General features: G+C 39.1%; 1 protein-coding gene across 1 annotated transcript in view; it reads right to left on the minus strand.

The window, feature by feature from the left end:
- Positions 1-15677, minus strand: part of OGFOD1 (2-oxoglutarate and iron dependent oxygenase domain containing 1) — a 236901-nt gene that overhangs the window by 195379 nt on the left and 25845 nt on the right. Inside the window, exon 3 of the mRNA XM_069215834.1 lies at positions 7867-7913. Coding sequence (XP_069071935.1) covers positions 7867-7913 — 47 coding nt within the window. The remainder of the gene's footprint in view (positions 1-7866; positions 7914-15677) is intronic.

Here is a 15677-nt window from a genome sequence, read left to right on the forward strand (position 1 = left end):
AATGAATTGCTATTGACAAGAACTAAAGTATGCATTTCCTTGCAGGGAGAAGATGGAGAAGGAGTACTCTGGGTATTGTATCTCAACATCATCATCATCCTTTATTTTAATTCTTCAGAATCATTGAAGGTACAAACACAATAAATAAAAACATTTGTATGATAAAAATATAAGACAAAAAACGTATAAAATAGTTAAAACATTAAAAGTATAAAACATATGGCCTCTCAAATTCACATTAGATAGCCAACATTGAATTGTTATCTCTGAGACTTAATGTCTTCATCCTGATATGCCAAAAGGTTAAAAGCCTTGCTACAGCAGACACAACAGGACCATAAGTGCTGGTTTTGCATGTCCACAGGGCAGAATGACGGTCATTAAGTCCCAGCAGTTTGCAGAGGGCTCTAATGCAGAAAAACAAAACATGTTCAATGTTCTCTTGATTCACACATCTCATGGGACAAAAATCTGATGTTCCAAGGTTCTGTTTTTATCTGATGGTAAGGTCACGCACTAGTAAAGACACTATTCTAAAAGTGCACGTGCAAAAGGCTGCAGGACAATATCAAGGACATTTTCAAGTTCATAGAAACATTTGGTGGACAAACCACTGTCTGTCAAACTGCACAAGGGCACAGTTGCTAATTGCTCCCTTCAGACACTAGCCCAATAAGTGAACTTAAGACTCTGTAGTGCATTGCTGGGAAGATGCAAAGAGTCTGAACAATAAGAGCCCAAGCCTAGCTTAAAAAGACAGTTCTTCACATAACGCAACAATGAATTTTGTCAACATAAGAGCCTTCCCATAAGCCCTGGAGCCATTCCCTATAGGGCTCTAAATCATCTGTAGATCACACCCTTATCCAATATTATAATGGCCTAAGGGGAGCAATATCTGCTATTGATATTAAATTTAGATAAAAGCGAATGGGGAGGTGAGGTGAGGTCTGCGGGATCTTTATTAGCATTTTTCTTTTTTTAAAGATTCTCAGCTTTTTCTGCAGCATCCAATTTGCAATGGCCCCAAAGTTCAGCACCATGCAAAGCTGCCCCTCGAGCTTGGCTTTTATAAATTTCCAAGGCAGGGGCAATAGGGAAGGTGGGTGCTCTTCTAGAAAACCTTAAAATTCCCCCAGCCCTCTTTTTTAAGGATGTAGTACACTACACTACTTGGTCTGTCCACCTTGGGGAGTCCTCTAATCAAATACCCAAGTAATCAAACTCTGGAACTCTTGAGGACCTCTCCATCCAAAAATATAGATTTTCTCACTTCATGTTTAGTGTCTCCAAACACCATGCATTTCGTTTTAGTGCTATTTATTTGAAGGCCGTATTCTCTACAGAACTCAAAAAAGTTCTTCAAAAGCTTGGATACACCAGACGCTGTTTTGGATAGCGGTAAGTTGTCATTGGCAAATAGTAAACATGGAGTTTTGGACTCACCTATTTTTGGAGAATTGTTTTCACAATCATGCAAATAAGGAATACAGGCATTCATATATAAAAGAAAAGGTGTGAAGGCCAAAACACACCCTTGACAAACTCCTTTTTGGATTGGAATTCGATCTGTTAATTCCACATCCATGCCCCATCTAACTCTCACGAAGTTTCCTGCCTACAATTTCTTTATCAGGCCTAACACAGCTCTGCGTACACCAATTCTGGACAGGGTCTCCCATGGTTTGGCACGAGGGACTAAGTTGAATTCAGACTTAAGGTCGACAAAGGCAACAAACAGTCTCCGAGCATCCAAGTCAATGGATTTCCACTTCATCGTGAGAAACCAAAACATTTGGTCCACTGTACTTAACTTTTGTCTGTATCCTGCTTGCAGGTGGCATAACATCTCCTTCCAGAATCCAGTCCCAAAGTCGGACTAATACTTGATGGCAAAATATTTTCTGAAAACTATCTATCAGGCTAAGGGGTCTGTAATTGCCAGGAACCGATCTGTCTCCCTTTTTATAAATAGGTAAAATAATTGCAGCTTTCCAGGAGCTCGGAAGGTAACTTCCTGCCAGTACAGGGTAGTGTATCTCACTTCCTAATGTAGTCTACCAAACTACAGAGTAAAAAGAGCCTGGAGTTAAAAAATGACTTAACTGTTATCCATGACTGCTTTGCAAGTCTAGAAGGGAATATGGTATAACAATACAAATTGTGTAGTAAGTACTAGGACAAACAGTAATAAAATGTTATGCTTTTGGGTGAGAAAATCTGATGTGAGGTTTATCGATAGCATGCTTGCACATAGTATATAACAACATAATATTGAACTCACAGTGAAATGAAAGGAGTTCTGGAACCTTTGTTTCAAATATTCACTGTCTTGGCGATCTTGAGGTCTTTCCCAATCTTAACTCTGTTACATCTTTATAGCGGGTATCCTTTCAAGTAGGATTACCATGGATCAATACTTTATTCATCAGGTTTATGCAGCTCCCCTTATCGGAATTCCTATATACGCAAATGTTTCTCTGTGGCATGCATACAATTGTAATCTGAGTGCAATGAATGTCACGCTGGTTTGTTGCCATCTCACTCTGCCAGTTTCAGAAGTACTGCATGTCACCCTTGCTCCGTCTGCCATATCAACTGCATAGTCTGTTCCCCCACCCTTTTCTTTTTGAATCCCCCTCCTTCACCTCAAGAACTGTGGTGCCAAGTGCAATTTCCATTGCACAGTGATTGTCTCTTGCCAAGTATCAGGGCCAGAGTCTGCAAATGTTTGTTCACCTTCATGGTTTTTGATACAGGCATGAGACCCAATAATTATATCCTTAGTGGTCACTCGGCAGATTTCTTCCCAGTACTGGGTTATGCGGCCAGAGTTCCATGCCACTTGCATTACGTCCCAGTTCCCAGCTCAGCATCCAGGGCATTGGCCCTGACCCTCAGGGACCATTTATGAAGTTTTAGGGAAAGTAGGTTTATCCACCACAATGTCTTACATTGTATTAGCTTGAACCAAACATTTCTTGAGATGCCATGACCCCCTGCCATTGTTCATCTCTTAGGTCTTCCCCCAGGTCTGCAGTCCATGTCTCTAGTTGGTTGAAGGGTCACCCCCAACATTTCTGTTAGCGCTGAATAGAACTATGATATTGCTCTGCTGGCCAACCCAAATTAGAACAACATTTTCAGTACAGTGTGCATCTCAGGATGCTTCATACATCATGGACATATCTGTTTGATCGCATGGACGACTGTGCACTCGGCCAAAAAGTGTCCGACTCATCCAGTGTGTAAAACATATGAAGAAATCCACCTTCTTAGAGATTGCCCAATGTCTGTGTCTTTGCATCATCCTAGCCAGTCCTGTCAACTCCGCTTGCCAGTTTGGCAAGTTATATTAAGCCCCAAAATAGAAAAACAGGTGCATATGCCATTTTGGTGTTTGTTTTCCATCGCTTTCTTTTCCAGCAATGTTGGACCATTTTCACCAGTAGGGCAGATGCTGATCTCTCCAAGCTTTAGAAAACCTGTGCATTATTATTAAAGCGTTACCGGTCATCCCTTGTGTTTATCATATCTAGCAATTCCCAGAGTCACCCAACCACCTCTCGACCCACTGAAGTTGTGCTGTCATACAACAGAGCTCCAGACTAGGCACTATCCAACCCTGATCCCCCCACCCCCCACCCCCCCATGATTACTGGTTTCTGTTGAGGGAAACTGTTTGTGTCCCCCCCCCCACCATGCTCACTGGTTTCTGTTGAGGGAAACCGTTTGCGCCCCCCCACCACCACCACCATGCTTACTGGTTTCTGTTGAGGGAAACTGTTTGCGCCCCCCCGCCCCAAGTATTATGTTCTTTAATGAACGTCAATGTTTGTAAAATGGTATTTAAGTAAGTACAACTGGGCACAACTGGAGTGCATTAAAGAAATATAAAAAAAAGTGGGGAAGTACCACTGTTTTAGTGATGGCTACCCTGTCCATGACCAAAACCAGTAGTCTAATATAAAAAGATCATGCCATGTCTTTAGTTATCACATTTGCTCTTCCTATGTTCCCTGCAATCAGGGGCTCATCCGTGTAGTATTTTCATACACCCAGAAATTAAATATTTGTTCGTTCTCATGTCAACGGCAAGTCAGGAAGAGTCATATCACACAGTTTCTGTATTGTTTTCAATGGAAATCAACATATTTTGGCTTTCACTCTCAGGCTTGACACTCTGCCAAAGGTATCCAATGGGTTAATGTCAGTTATTGAGTCAATAAAAAAAAGTAGCATATCATTGGTGTTTAATGACATGGTGTGTAGACTGCATCCCAGCCTAATTTCCATGACCCTCTTCTTTTCTGTGGATTGTTGACACCAGCGGTTCCATTGCCAGAGCAAATGATAGAGTGGACCGGGTGGGGGGAGGCGAAGGGTGGGGTCAGGGAATCCTAGACCCATGCCTCTTTGTTAAGGAAAAGGTTTCATGGAAGCACACCATTTTCTTGGATTCTAAGTACAGCGCTAAGAGTCTGGGGGCCACATTTATGCATCAGAGAACATTAATGGGAGCCCATCAATTCATGTACCTTTATCCACTGCAAACGTTTCAGTTCACCATTTCAAACTCCTTCAGTCAGTGCTGCGTCAAGAGTTGTGAATTTCTCATCGCCTTGTCAGTATTCTCAACTTCTTGCACCTATCCAGGCTACTGGCATTTGTGTAATTAGTTCATAGGCGGTAGAAGTAGAGGTACAAGGGGTGCTGCAGCAGCCCCTGTAGCGTAAACTGCAAACTTTGGATGAGTTCTTCAAGGTCTGCATTCCTACCCACGGGTGACACAGGTGAACTTAGTTCAATGCTCCAACAGGTTATTGAGCTCCACAAAACACAATCCCTATGAAGGGGTCAAGGGCATTGTGATAACAGTAAAAAAAAAACTATTTAATTAATCACAGTATCACACTGCGCTGAGAAGAATGGACACTTAAGTAAAAGTATTCACAGGAATAACCTGTTTCTTAGTACGTCAAACAACTACATGGAATATTATAAAATCAGCAAGAAGACATGTTATAAATAACGGGAATAAAATGAACATTTCAAACATGGTTAAAATGTCACCTAAAAACCTAACACCCTAATGCCCATTTCTATGCACTACTGTAAGAGAACATGGAAGGCAGAGCACTGTGCAATCTAGAGTTTTGGAGGGAGAAGAGGTGCACTGCATACCTTTTTGAAAGCAAATGCTATCTTTATTATGCTATATATAATATTCTAATGTGGGTTGCACAATATATATATAATAATGAGGGGTGTGGTGGCTCCCAGGCTCAGGTGTTTTTTTCAATGGTATATTTTCATCCTCATATTGATCTTGACTTGTTGGGAAGGACAATTTCAGACTATAAGAAGAAAAAGGTGTTATAATTACACCTCACAATAGGGCTGGTCATGTCTGCCGTAATAAACAAATGAAGATCATACCTGCGATCAGGACTAAATTAACTGTATCTATCCACCTGAACATTAGCTGAAGCATTCTCCATCAAGTATACTTTGTTCAGACAAAAGACAGAAGCCAAATGGCCTCCTCATAATACAATTTCACTATGCAGACGAGTGATGGTACACATTTTATAGAGGGCTAGGACTAGCTTCACCAATAATCAATGCCTCATCACAGCTTGACACTGTATGTGTGAAGTCAGGAAGATGGATCTGGACAGGAAATCACCTTGTTCTTTTCCTCATGGAGACCATAAGTTGATTCACATTTTGAAAGAATTGGTGGCTTATAGCAGATTGACAGGTCTTTGGGATTTTTCTGCTGGGATGATCATGGGAAGGGAACATATTTCTGTATACTGTTCCAAGGAAGTCCTAAAGTGATGGCTGGTTGTCTAGGCACAAGGTTTGAAAGAAGTTCTTTCTAATTTTCCGCTCTTTTCCTGTAGAATATTTTTCAATTGCTGTAAGAGGATTTACTACGTAGGTAGAGATGTCAGTTATGGACAAAAACAAAATGGATTTAAACTTTGGATATGGAAAATATGAAGAAGGTTTTTAAACACCATAGAACACCTTACTTTTGATAGATGTCTTACTAGCAATTCTTCAAAATAAAAGAGACTATAAAAGTTATTCTGCACCTCACAGTTCCTTTTTCAAATGTACTATTTTTTTGTAAAATGGACCTGTGATGGAAAAATCTGTAGTGACATCAATATACTGCATTTCAGTTTTGGTTCAAGCTACTGTCTCTGGTGGTAGCTCCAGGGACGATAATTCCCAAGAGTTTGCTGTGGACCACTTTAAAAAAAAAAAAAAAAAAATGAAAAGTCTTAATGAAATCTCTGAAGATACATATTTTTGTAGTTTAGAAATTAAACGGGTATAATATGTCAAACAAAATGTGGAAAAAAGGGGAAAGCAACTGTGACAGGGGGGGCAGCTTAATTTTGTCAGATGAAAAGAAAAAAAAGGAACTTGGAAGATAGATATTGCTCATATTGTGGGAGCAAAATAAAAAAACAATAGATTCTAAGATCAAAAGAGGTGATAAATAACTGTTGCAGCACAAATAACATTCATAACAATAAACAGATTTCTCTTAAAATAAAAAAATATGTTTATTATTGGAACTGAAAATAGGTCCAGCAAAGTTGGAACTAACAAATCCTCATAAAGGATATATTTTTCAAACGTAACATGGATTTATATAATAAAAGGAAAGCCAGGTATGTTTAAAACTACAACCTTCTTGGACAATCTTCCAATACCTAAGCTTGCATCTGATCAATAGGTCGGCCGACATCATGTCAATCAAAAAATACTTACAGCAACTACAGCAATGTAACTAGAGATATCCTGTGGGCTTGTTGACTTTTCTAGCCGTTTCCAGATAATATTCAATAATCAATTGTGCCCTGCTATCCTGGAGTTGCTCAATAATAACAACACTGAGAAGAAGAAATTTCCCCAAAACTCCAAATATTCAGCAGCTGTGAACCCCTAACAAAAAAAAAAAATATACAGTAGAAGGTAAAAATGAATACACTTATTTTGTTAATCAATGTGGATTATAAAATGATGACTAAGATCTGGACCGTTAGACTAGAGAGTGTTATTAAAGGTTTAATGAATAAAGATAAAAACAACTTATTACAAAACGATGTGGAAGACGTAACAGCTACTACATTCTAGATATATTAGCTGTTACCAAAAGGTGATTTGATAGTGCATGCTGAGATTTGTTGTGGTGCACCTTGAAGAACATGAATGTTGGAGATGCTCTTATATTAGTGTAGGGAACAAACACAAAGCTAAAGGCAACTTTGAAGAAAAAACTGGTTTTCTTTTCTGAGACAGGTTTTGTTTTTCTCAACATGGAAAATACCATCAGGTCTCTTTACTACATCATGGGTATGGAAACATCGGATAAACAGATGAACATTTTGTCAACAGCCTTTGAATCATCTGGAATGGTTTTACCTGTCCAGAATTTACCATTATAATTATTTGCACTATTTGATTGTCTGTGACAAAATTACAACTTTTAATACTTGATTGCATAGAAGACTTATTTGTCTGGTAAATGTTTAGTGGCAGTGCAATTTAACACAATACTACAATCCATTCAAATAAATACATCTTAAGACATTCCTTTCTCAACACTAAATACATTACCTAAGCATGTCATGCAAACCATACTCAAGTAAACCACTTTATTATTTATAATCATCAATGAAATTCACATAAATACACAGTCATAATAACAGAAAACAATTCAGACAGTGAACTTAAAAGAAAACTAAGATCAACGTTCTACGGCTCCCTCATTAATTATAGACAGAATTCCATCTCACTTGAACACCTACACCGACAAAGAAAATGATAGTAACAATGTTTTACCTTAAAGCAGAGATATGTGGTTCTTTTCGTTTCTTCAGATCACCAGACTTCAGAAATAAAACAAAAACAAATTTGAGTGAGAAAGGGATTTTGACCACACCTCCTAGAATGCGTTCACGTTTTTGCTGTGTTAAAAACAGAGTGCCTTGTTTCTGAAATAAATTTGAAAACTGTTATTCTATTTAAGTTGTCTAAATACCTTTTGTGTGCCCCAAACAAAACCAGAGGCAATCATTTTATGTTCCTTGCAGATAATCTAAAAATCAGTACAAGAGACTTCATGATCTTCAAACTAAAATTGTTAAACTACTGAAAACATTGAAGAGACTTACATTTGAAATCACAGTTAACTGATTCACCACTGCGTGCTTTCTTACAGGTATGTACTCCACAAGTATTAAGAGGTTTCCCGAGGATAGGTCTGTGGGTGAGGTTCTCTGCAGCAGCCATTTATAGAAATGATATAATGAGGGCCTTGGTTTTTAAACGTAAGCCACGTAGGTGATCTTATGGAGTTTCTTGGTTTTTAAACGTAAGCCTCATAGGTGATCTTGTGGAGTCCTTGAATGTGGCTTTTACAGAGACCCTTAATGAATGTGTAGCATCTATGCCTAGAACATGTTGCCTGCAGGTCAAAGACAAAACTCTTCATGTTTATTTTGTCCATTAGACAAAATGGCATAAGCCCCTGCAAAACAAACACTTTGGCTGTCAGTTTACAGTGCCACAGTATGGTCATGAAAAAGAGGAGTGTCTGCTGGTAAGGCAAGAAATATATTCAAAAGGCGTACATTCAATAGAGCAACATTTTTATTGTTTAAGCGAGCACACTTAGGAAATGCAGTGAGTTGCAAGACCATCTGACTATACCAATAGTGGCTCCAATATACAAAGTACACAATTACTATCAAAATTGCCTAAACATATTTTGGATTTTGTTTGCTTCCAAAATAAAAGGTACACAGAAATGCTGATAATGTGAAAAAAACAGCAGAAGATTACAGACAATTTTGCTAAACTTTCATGCACAATTTATGTACAATTTCTTGAAGACATCATTAAATAAAACATGTTTAAAACCAATATTTAAAACACATTTATTACAGCGCATCTGTATAAAGCCATTATGGGCAATATATTTAAAAAAAAAAGAGGGGTTCATTTTAAAGAAAATTATTACTGCACCCACGGGTCTGTGACCTTACAATAGGCAAGGTTTTCCACTTTCAGCAATTCGCAAGAGTTTAAATGTCTAGGCCTGGAAATCTACAACAGTTGAATGTTTCCAGAATTATTCTTAAGCAATTTTTGCATTCCATTCCTGCACAAGCAAATATTCAACAGTATATTTGCTCATACAAATCCTTATTATGCATGTGTAAATTCACTTCTTGAAATGTTTTCCTTTTTTTCTGCCATGGAAAATATCTTCACCAGGGCATTCTGTTGCATAAACTATGACTCTGGCATGAAGGTAGTGTTCCCTGCAAAATGTAAACATGCAGCCATAGTGGCCTTTCTTCTGGACACATCTTGTTATCTGTAGCAGGTGTGATGTAGCATCGTCTTGGTGCGCTGGCAGCAGGCAGGCCTGCCTCCGGCAGAATCTTGTGTAATAATCTGGGTGAAAGACCTCTCACGAAAAGTCGTCAAGTGGCAGCCATTTTATACCATCTCTTATCAAAAACTGGAATTTCTGACACATTATTTGCATCAAATTTGTGTCCCAGACATAGCCTGATGATCATATAAGGTAAATGGATGTCAATTCAGACTAAACTTTTTTGGCCATATTTCTGTGTTTGCTCTTATTTCAGTGACATTGTGATAACTAGATACCTGTAACAGACTGACATCACTTCAGGTGTTATTAAGGTCACTTTCTGAATGACTTGACATTTTCACAGTTCTTGGAATGATAAGGTCAGACAACATCAGCATCAATGGCAGACATGACAATGATTCTGCATAAACTGGAAATAAAACGACTGCTGTTATCCAGGATGGAGTCAGGGCCTACTTGAAATGGAGTCTGACCTTAGGTGCTTTATGTCATCCCCGGATTGTACATCTGAATATGATGTCTTAAGGGAGTGTTTGGAATGTAGGGATTTAGCTAACATGTAGGGAAATCAATGCTTTCAAATGAATAGGATGAAAAATCTGCTACAATATGATATATATTTAAACAATACATAAGACGTCATAGCATTAAATAACGGCCATTTTGTACCGTTTATAGGGGTACGTAAAATTAGTAAAGTGAAGCATGAATATTTTTAAGCCTTTCATTGTTTTAAGCAATTTGTGATTATATGTAAAACAGAGACTGTCTAAACTGTGTCCTAAAGGGAGATGTGTGTTGGTAGTTAAACATATTAGTGATGATTAAAAAAAAATAGGCCAAATTAAAAATATGCAATATAAAAAAAAAAAAAAGAAAAGCACTAATTCCCTAAACAAAGTCTGTTAAAAAACATTTCCCAGTGCATAGTGCAGTCTCCCAGGTACCTAAGGTGGCTGCTCTGGGTGACTTATATGTGGATTTCAACCCTCATCGGAGGACATGTTGCAGAGTTTGGATAGCCAAGCATATCCAAAAATGTGCTAGGGTCTCCCCTGTATCTTTGTTCAGCTGGATACATGTACTCCATGTTGTTGATTGCCTTGTCGGAACAGGATAAAGATGACAATAACTCAGCTGATTACCAGTAAGATGGTTGGAAAACCGCCAAACAGGCTGGAGACCAAAGAGTGGAGAAATTATGGCAGGAGCCTAAATAATGCTTTAAATCTAGTCACCAGACCAAATTAAATTTTCTTAAAAAGATGCTTAACGTCAGCTGTCAAAGATGAGTTGAGTATAGTTTGCAAGATATCAGAAATATGCGTTGGATATTGAATATGTGACAGCCTCTAAATGTTGGAAACAGTTCTGGCCGTCTGCAGATTATACAGTTCAGCCACAGACGTCAAAGGGACTTATTTTTTAAGTAAGACTGACAGTTTATTTAAGGGGTCAAAAAAGGTTGTCTTTCCTATCAATAATAGGCCAATGTGGTGTTTCTAATTATGTTTCAAGGTGACGGGTACAAGATCCTCCCACAAAAATGTATTGTTTTTGAAACTGTAATCACATATGGCTGGCCAGGTCCCAGGTCCAAAACAAAAATGAGAATTTTCATTTAGCAGTGCATGGTGTGTGGGGGGGATGAATGAAGCAGGGGGTTACAGATAAAACACAACTTAACCCTGACATCAAAGCGCTACACATATCATGCAACAATAAATAATCACATAGAAGGGAGTGACCTAGGGGTTTTCTGCAATTTGCTGTACTGATAAATACAGGGTCATCTTCATTTAAACATATGTAAGAAAAAGGAAACTTCAATGAATGGAACAGCTATGAATTGTGCATGGTTTCATACCAGCCTACAGAGTTAAATTTTTAGCAGCTGTGGAAGTGTAACATCGTAATCGATAGAGAAATTATACTGTGTATAAACCATGTCACCTGCAATCAGTGGCAGACATGACTATGATTCTGTATAGATTGGAAAAACTGGCAGCTCTCATTACATTAGAAGGCCTACTTAAAATGGAGTCAGAAATTAGGGGCTTTATGTCAATTACAGCCCTTAAACTACAACATCTCACCTGCTTCCATCCTCTTGATTTACACTCATGAAAACTGTCATGTGAGTAAACTCCTTTTTTGAGCACAAAACAACAAGAACGCAAGTCAAACTTACACATCTAAACAGAAAATCAGGATTTAGCATTTGGACTGACCACAACTTGCAGAGTTCACCTAGTTGCAAAAAGTAAATATTCAGTCATTGAGCTAGCGCTTGGTATTTGTTCAAAACTGTGACAAGGAAGTGTGTATCTTTTGGGTATGATGCTGATGGGGCATAGTTAAAGTGCAGGTTACACATGATGGGTATATGGAATTGTAATAGGTATGCTTTTGGGTGAATCCGAGGAGGTCACATCTACTCAATGACGATGATTGCAATTGTATTCATATACCGCTTACTACCCCCGATGAGGCATCAAAGTGCTTTTGGGCGAGTAGCACACTTCTCTGGAACCAAAAAGGATTAGTGGCGGATTAGTATGGTGAAATAGGAGTACAGTATTAGTATAGAGAGGTACAAGTTAATTTGAGTGGAGAACATGTGATTCGGTTAGTTGGACTGAACAGAATAATGGAGGGATAGAGAAGGAAAGAATCCAGAAGTGTTACTGGGAGATCATAGTAGTAGGATGAGGTTTGGGGTGAATAAAGGAAAGAGGGAAGAGTCTGTAAAAAGGAAATAGGGAGATCATAGTAGCAGTAGTAGTAGCTTTTTTCCTTAAATATTTATTCTTATCTGGAGCCCAATTTAGCTTACATACTGTATTTCTTCCGAGGCAAAAAATGCTAGGATGGGACTGAGCATTTCTTTAAAAATCTACTTGTCATCTTCCCACTGACAAGAATGATATGGAGGGCCAAGCATCAAGATGGGGGTACGGAGCCCTATTGTCCCTCCCCATGGCTACGGCCCTGGGGTGCTTGGGTGTCTTTCATGCTATTGTACTTTACCAAAGACACTAATTTACAGGCCAACCCTTTAGTTTTGAAATGGTCTGTATTTGGAGGTTTGTAATGTGTTTATGAAACTATTATCTGCTGGTTTGTAATGTATTTATGAAATTATTATCTGCTATTTAAGAAAAAAAATCAACAGAAGACACATTTAGGGTTACTAACCCTTAAACTAAAGGTCTGTAATTAGTTGGGTATTTTAGTGCATTTCAGCAGTTGCAAGTCAATGCCGCTGGGATAGATGAGGCTGCAGAAACAGGTTTTTTTTTTTTTTTTTTTAATAACAGGATCTTTAGGAGAAACTGAAGACTTTATGATTAGAAGCATTGCAAGACAGCACAAGGGTGAAAAAGGAGGATGATTTAGTTGACGATCAGGAGATTTCTTCTTCCTCCTCCACTTACAGAGCCCAGTCCATCTGCAAATTGTAAATGACACAAAAACCCTGACATTGAAGGAACAAATATACTTTGATTGCTCTATGGAGTTACAGGTCCTTTTGTTTGGAACTGCCCTTCACTATTCCGATTTTGAAAGGCAGAGCAAAAGAGGGCATGCACTTCATATAGGAGATCTGTCATCAAGAGGGCACATTACCTAAGTATCTATTGACCACCAGTGAGGGACCTTTGTTGTTATGGGACCTACTCGATTCTGGAGGCTCTGGTTGTTTTATGGATATCTGCTTCCATCCTGGAGTCCAAATCTCCAGAGTCCTACAAGAATAAGCTAATAAAAGCTAAGAAGATTGAGGGTATTGATGGTTCTTCCCTTGTGTTGCTCCCTCCTTTTCCTTGGGGCATGGACTAGTGAGCCTGACCAAGCTCCAGGAGCAGATCCTCTTGGAGTGGCAGAGTTTATGCTGAAGCTGCTACTGAGTACCTAATCTGGTCTTGACGCCTAGCCTCAGGAAGAGATGATAAAATTAGGTTGTTTAATAACGCCGCATTGATGTCAAAACTGTGCATAGCAGCAAGTTTAAATATTACTACATGAACTTTCATTTATTGGGCTTGATGCTAGCTATTGCAGCATTCTGTAGGGGAGTTATTAAAAGAAGCATTGGCAAACCCAATGGTTTTGCCTATGCAAGATCTATTGGCTTTGTCAGTGTGTATCTGTGTGTGTGTGCGCATTTTTTTTTTTTAAAACATCGCACGTCAGCGCAGGCTTAAAGTTTTTTTTTAAATGGCCGCTATGATGTGGCTACCGTTGACCCCCATCATAGCAGTTTTTTCTTTAAACCATGTTGCACAGCAGCTTGCGCCAATCCAAAAAAGAATAAAACAGCAGGTTAAAAGAAAATTACATGTGTAGCAAATCCCTACTGCTGCACTAAAAATCAACATCTTATCATAAAACAGGTCACTTGCCAATCTAAAGTGCTTAATATACATGATATGCTACATAATGTACAAAACAATCAGTTGTGCAAAAGTACTGGAAATTTATACAAATTACAAGATATATTGCAAGGTGTTTAAAAATCAACATATAATTGTAATCAAGTTAGGATCTAGCTCCTTATCGATCTAAAGTACATAATATACATACATATGTGGAGTAATGTAGCATGGAAAAGAGTGGAGCAGCATAAAATGTTGAGGAGTAGTGTAGAGTGTCATAGTGTAGCGTGATGTAGAAGAGAATGACAAGTGGACTGACGCAAATTTGAGAGAAGTCATGGATTGGAGTGCTGTAGAGTGGAATAGTGTACAGTGGAGAGGTATAGCATCAAGTAGAGGGTTGCATCATAAGTGGAGGGGCATAGAGAGTCAGAGTGAAGTGATGTAGAGTGAAGGGGTGTAGAGTGGTGTAGCACAGAGTGTAGTGATGTTGGTGAGCCTAAAACAAAGCCAGCAAATAGAAAGCAGGCGTGAGTTACAAACCACAAAACCAATGGTAAGCAATGGGTGGAATACTTTCCCAGTGAAGCTTCCTGAATGTCCCCAAGATGTCTTCAGCAACCAGCCAGCGACTTTGACATACAAAAAAACAGAGTTCCAGTATCCAGAGTGTACCAAAGGCATGTGTGATTAGCATGATACCACAACAAAAACCGCAAGGGAACTGAATGAATGATTCAGTTAATCTCAGTCACTGGCGATTGCTCTGGGCTGCATTCCAAACAACTGTTTTTTGCCCACTTTCTAGACAGAGACCCGCGTTATGCTAATCAGTATCAGTCCTGCTCCAATAGGCACACTTCAGATTAAACTGGCAGGTCCTCCCTCTGGATGATAACACAAGCAACCCCAAAACTGTTTCAACCAACTTCGGTCTCATCAGTGAGGTACAGATTGCGTCCCATAGCAAAGTGTGTATCGGACCGACCCTGTAGGGGAGCTTAATTTAAGCATGGCACCCATCACTTCTTTGCTTAATTCAGTAAAAAGCCACAAGTGCGACAGTTCTACACAGATGTGGGTCCCGTGCTCACTGCCACTGGAACCAAACTGCACCTGACTGAAGAGCCCCAGCTACGGAGAAACCGATCTTGGGTTGCCTGTGTTCCAGTTCAGGGAGAAAGGACCACACACACAGAATGCACTAAAAGCACAAACTTACCGGCCTGATCGAGTTTAAGTTGTTACCTGTTTCAATTAATATTTTTAATCATTTTTTATCGTTTTATATTTATAACTCATGTAAGATCATTCTGTGATGTTTGCTAAATATGTATTATGTTCTTATTCCAAAATAAATAATGTCCTGGTCCCTTCTCCATGCACTTAGGTTCAGATACTGCTTTAGAATTGGCTTTATCCCGGTGTACAGATTAACGGTTGTATGACATACCCACGCAGAACAACGCATGCCTTACCAATGCGGCTAGAACCACAACTGCATCATTTCCACGCTTTCCTTTACCATGCATGTCTTTACAACTAATTTTGTTGTAAAAGCATGCCTAGAAAAGGCATATGTGGAAACGGCATACAAAACATCATGCGTGCTTCTGTCATACAAACCTCCCACCTGCCTGAGACCCAAAACTACCCCCATCCCTAACAGCTAAACTACCCCGACCGCCCTGAGCCCTAAAAAAAAGTTTTAAACCTATCCCTACCCCCCACCATGCTCCATAAAACTAAAACTACCCCAAAGAACCCCACCCGCCCTAAACCCTAAAACACACTGACTCCCCCACCCCTGCTCCATAAAACTAAACTACCCCAATACCCCACAGCCACCCTGAACCTTAAAGAAAATA

Source organism: Pleurodeles waltl, chromosome 12 (genome assembly GCF_031143425.1).
Source record: "Pleurodeles waltl isolate 20211129_DDA chromosome 12, aPleWal1.hap1.20221129, whole genome shotgun sequence".
In the NCBI taxonomy this organism is placed as follows: Eukaryota; Metazoa; Chordata; class Amphibia; order Caudata; family Salamandridae; genus Pleurodeles; species Pleurodeles waltl.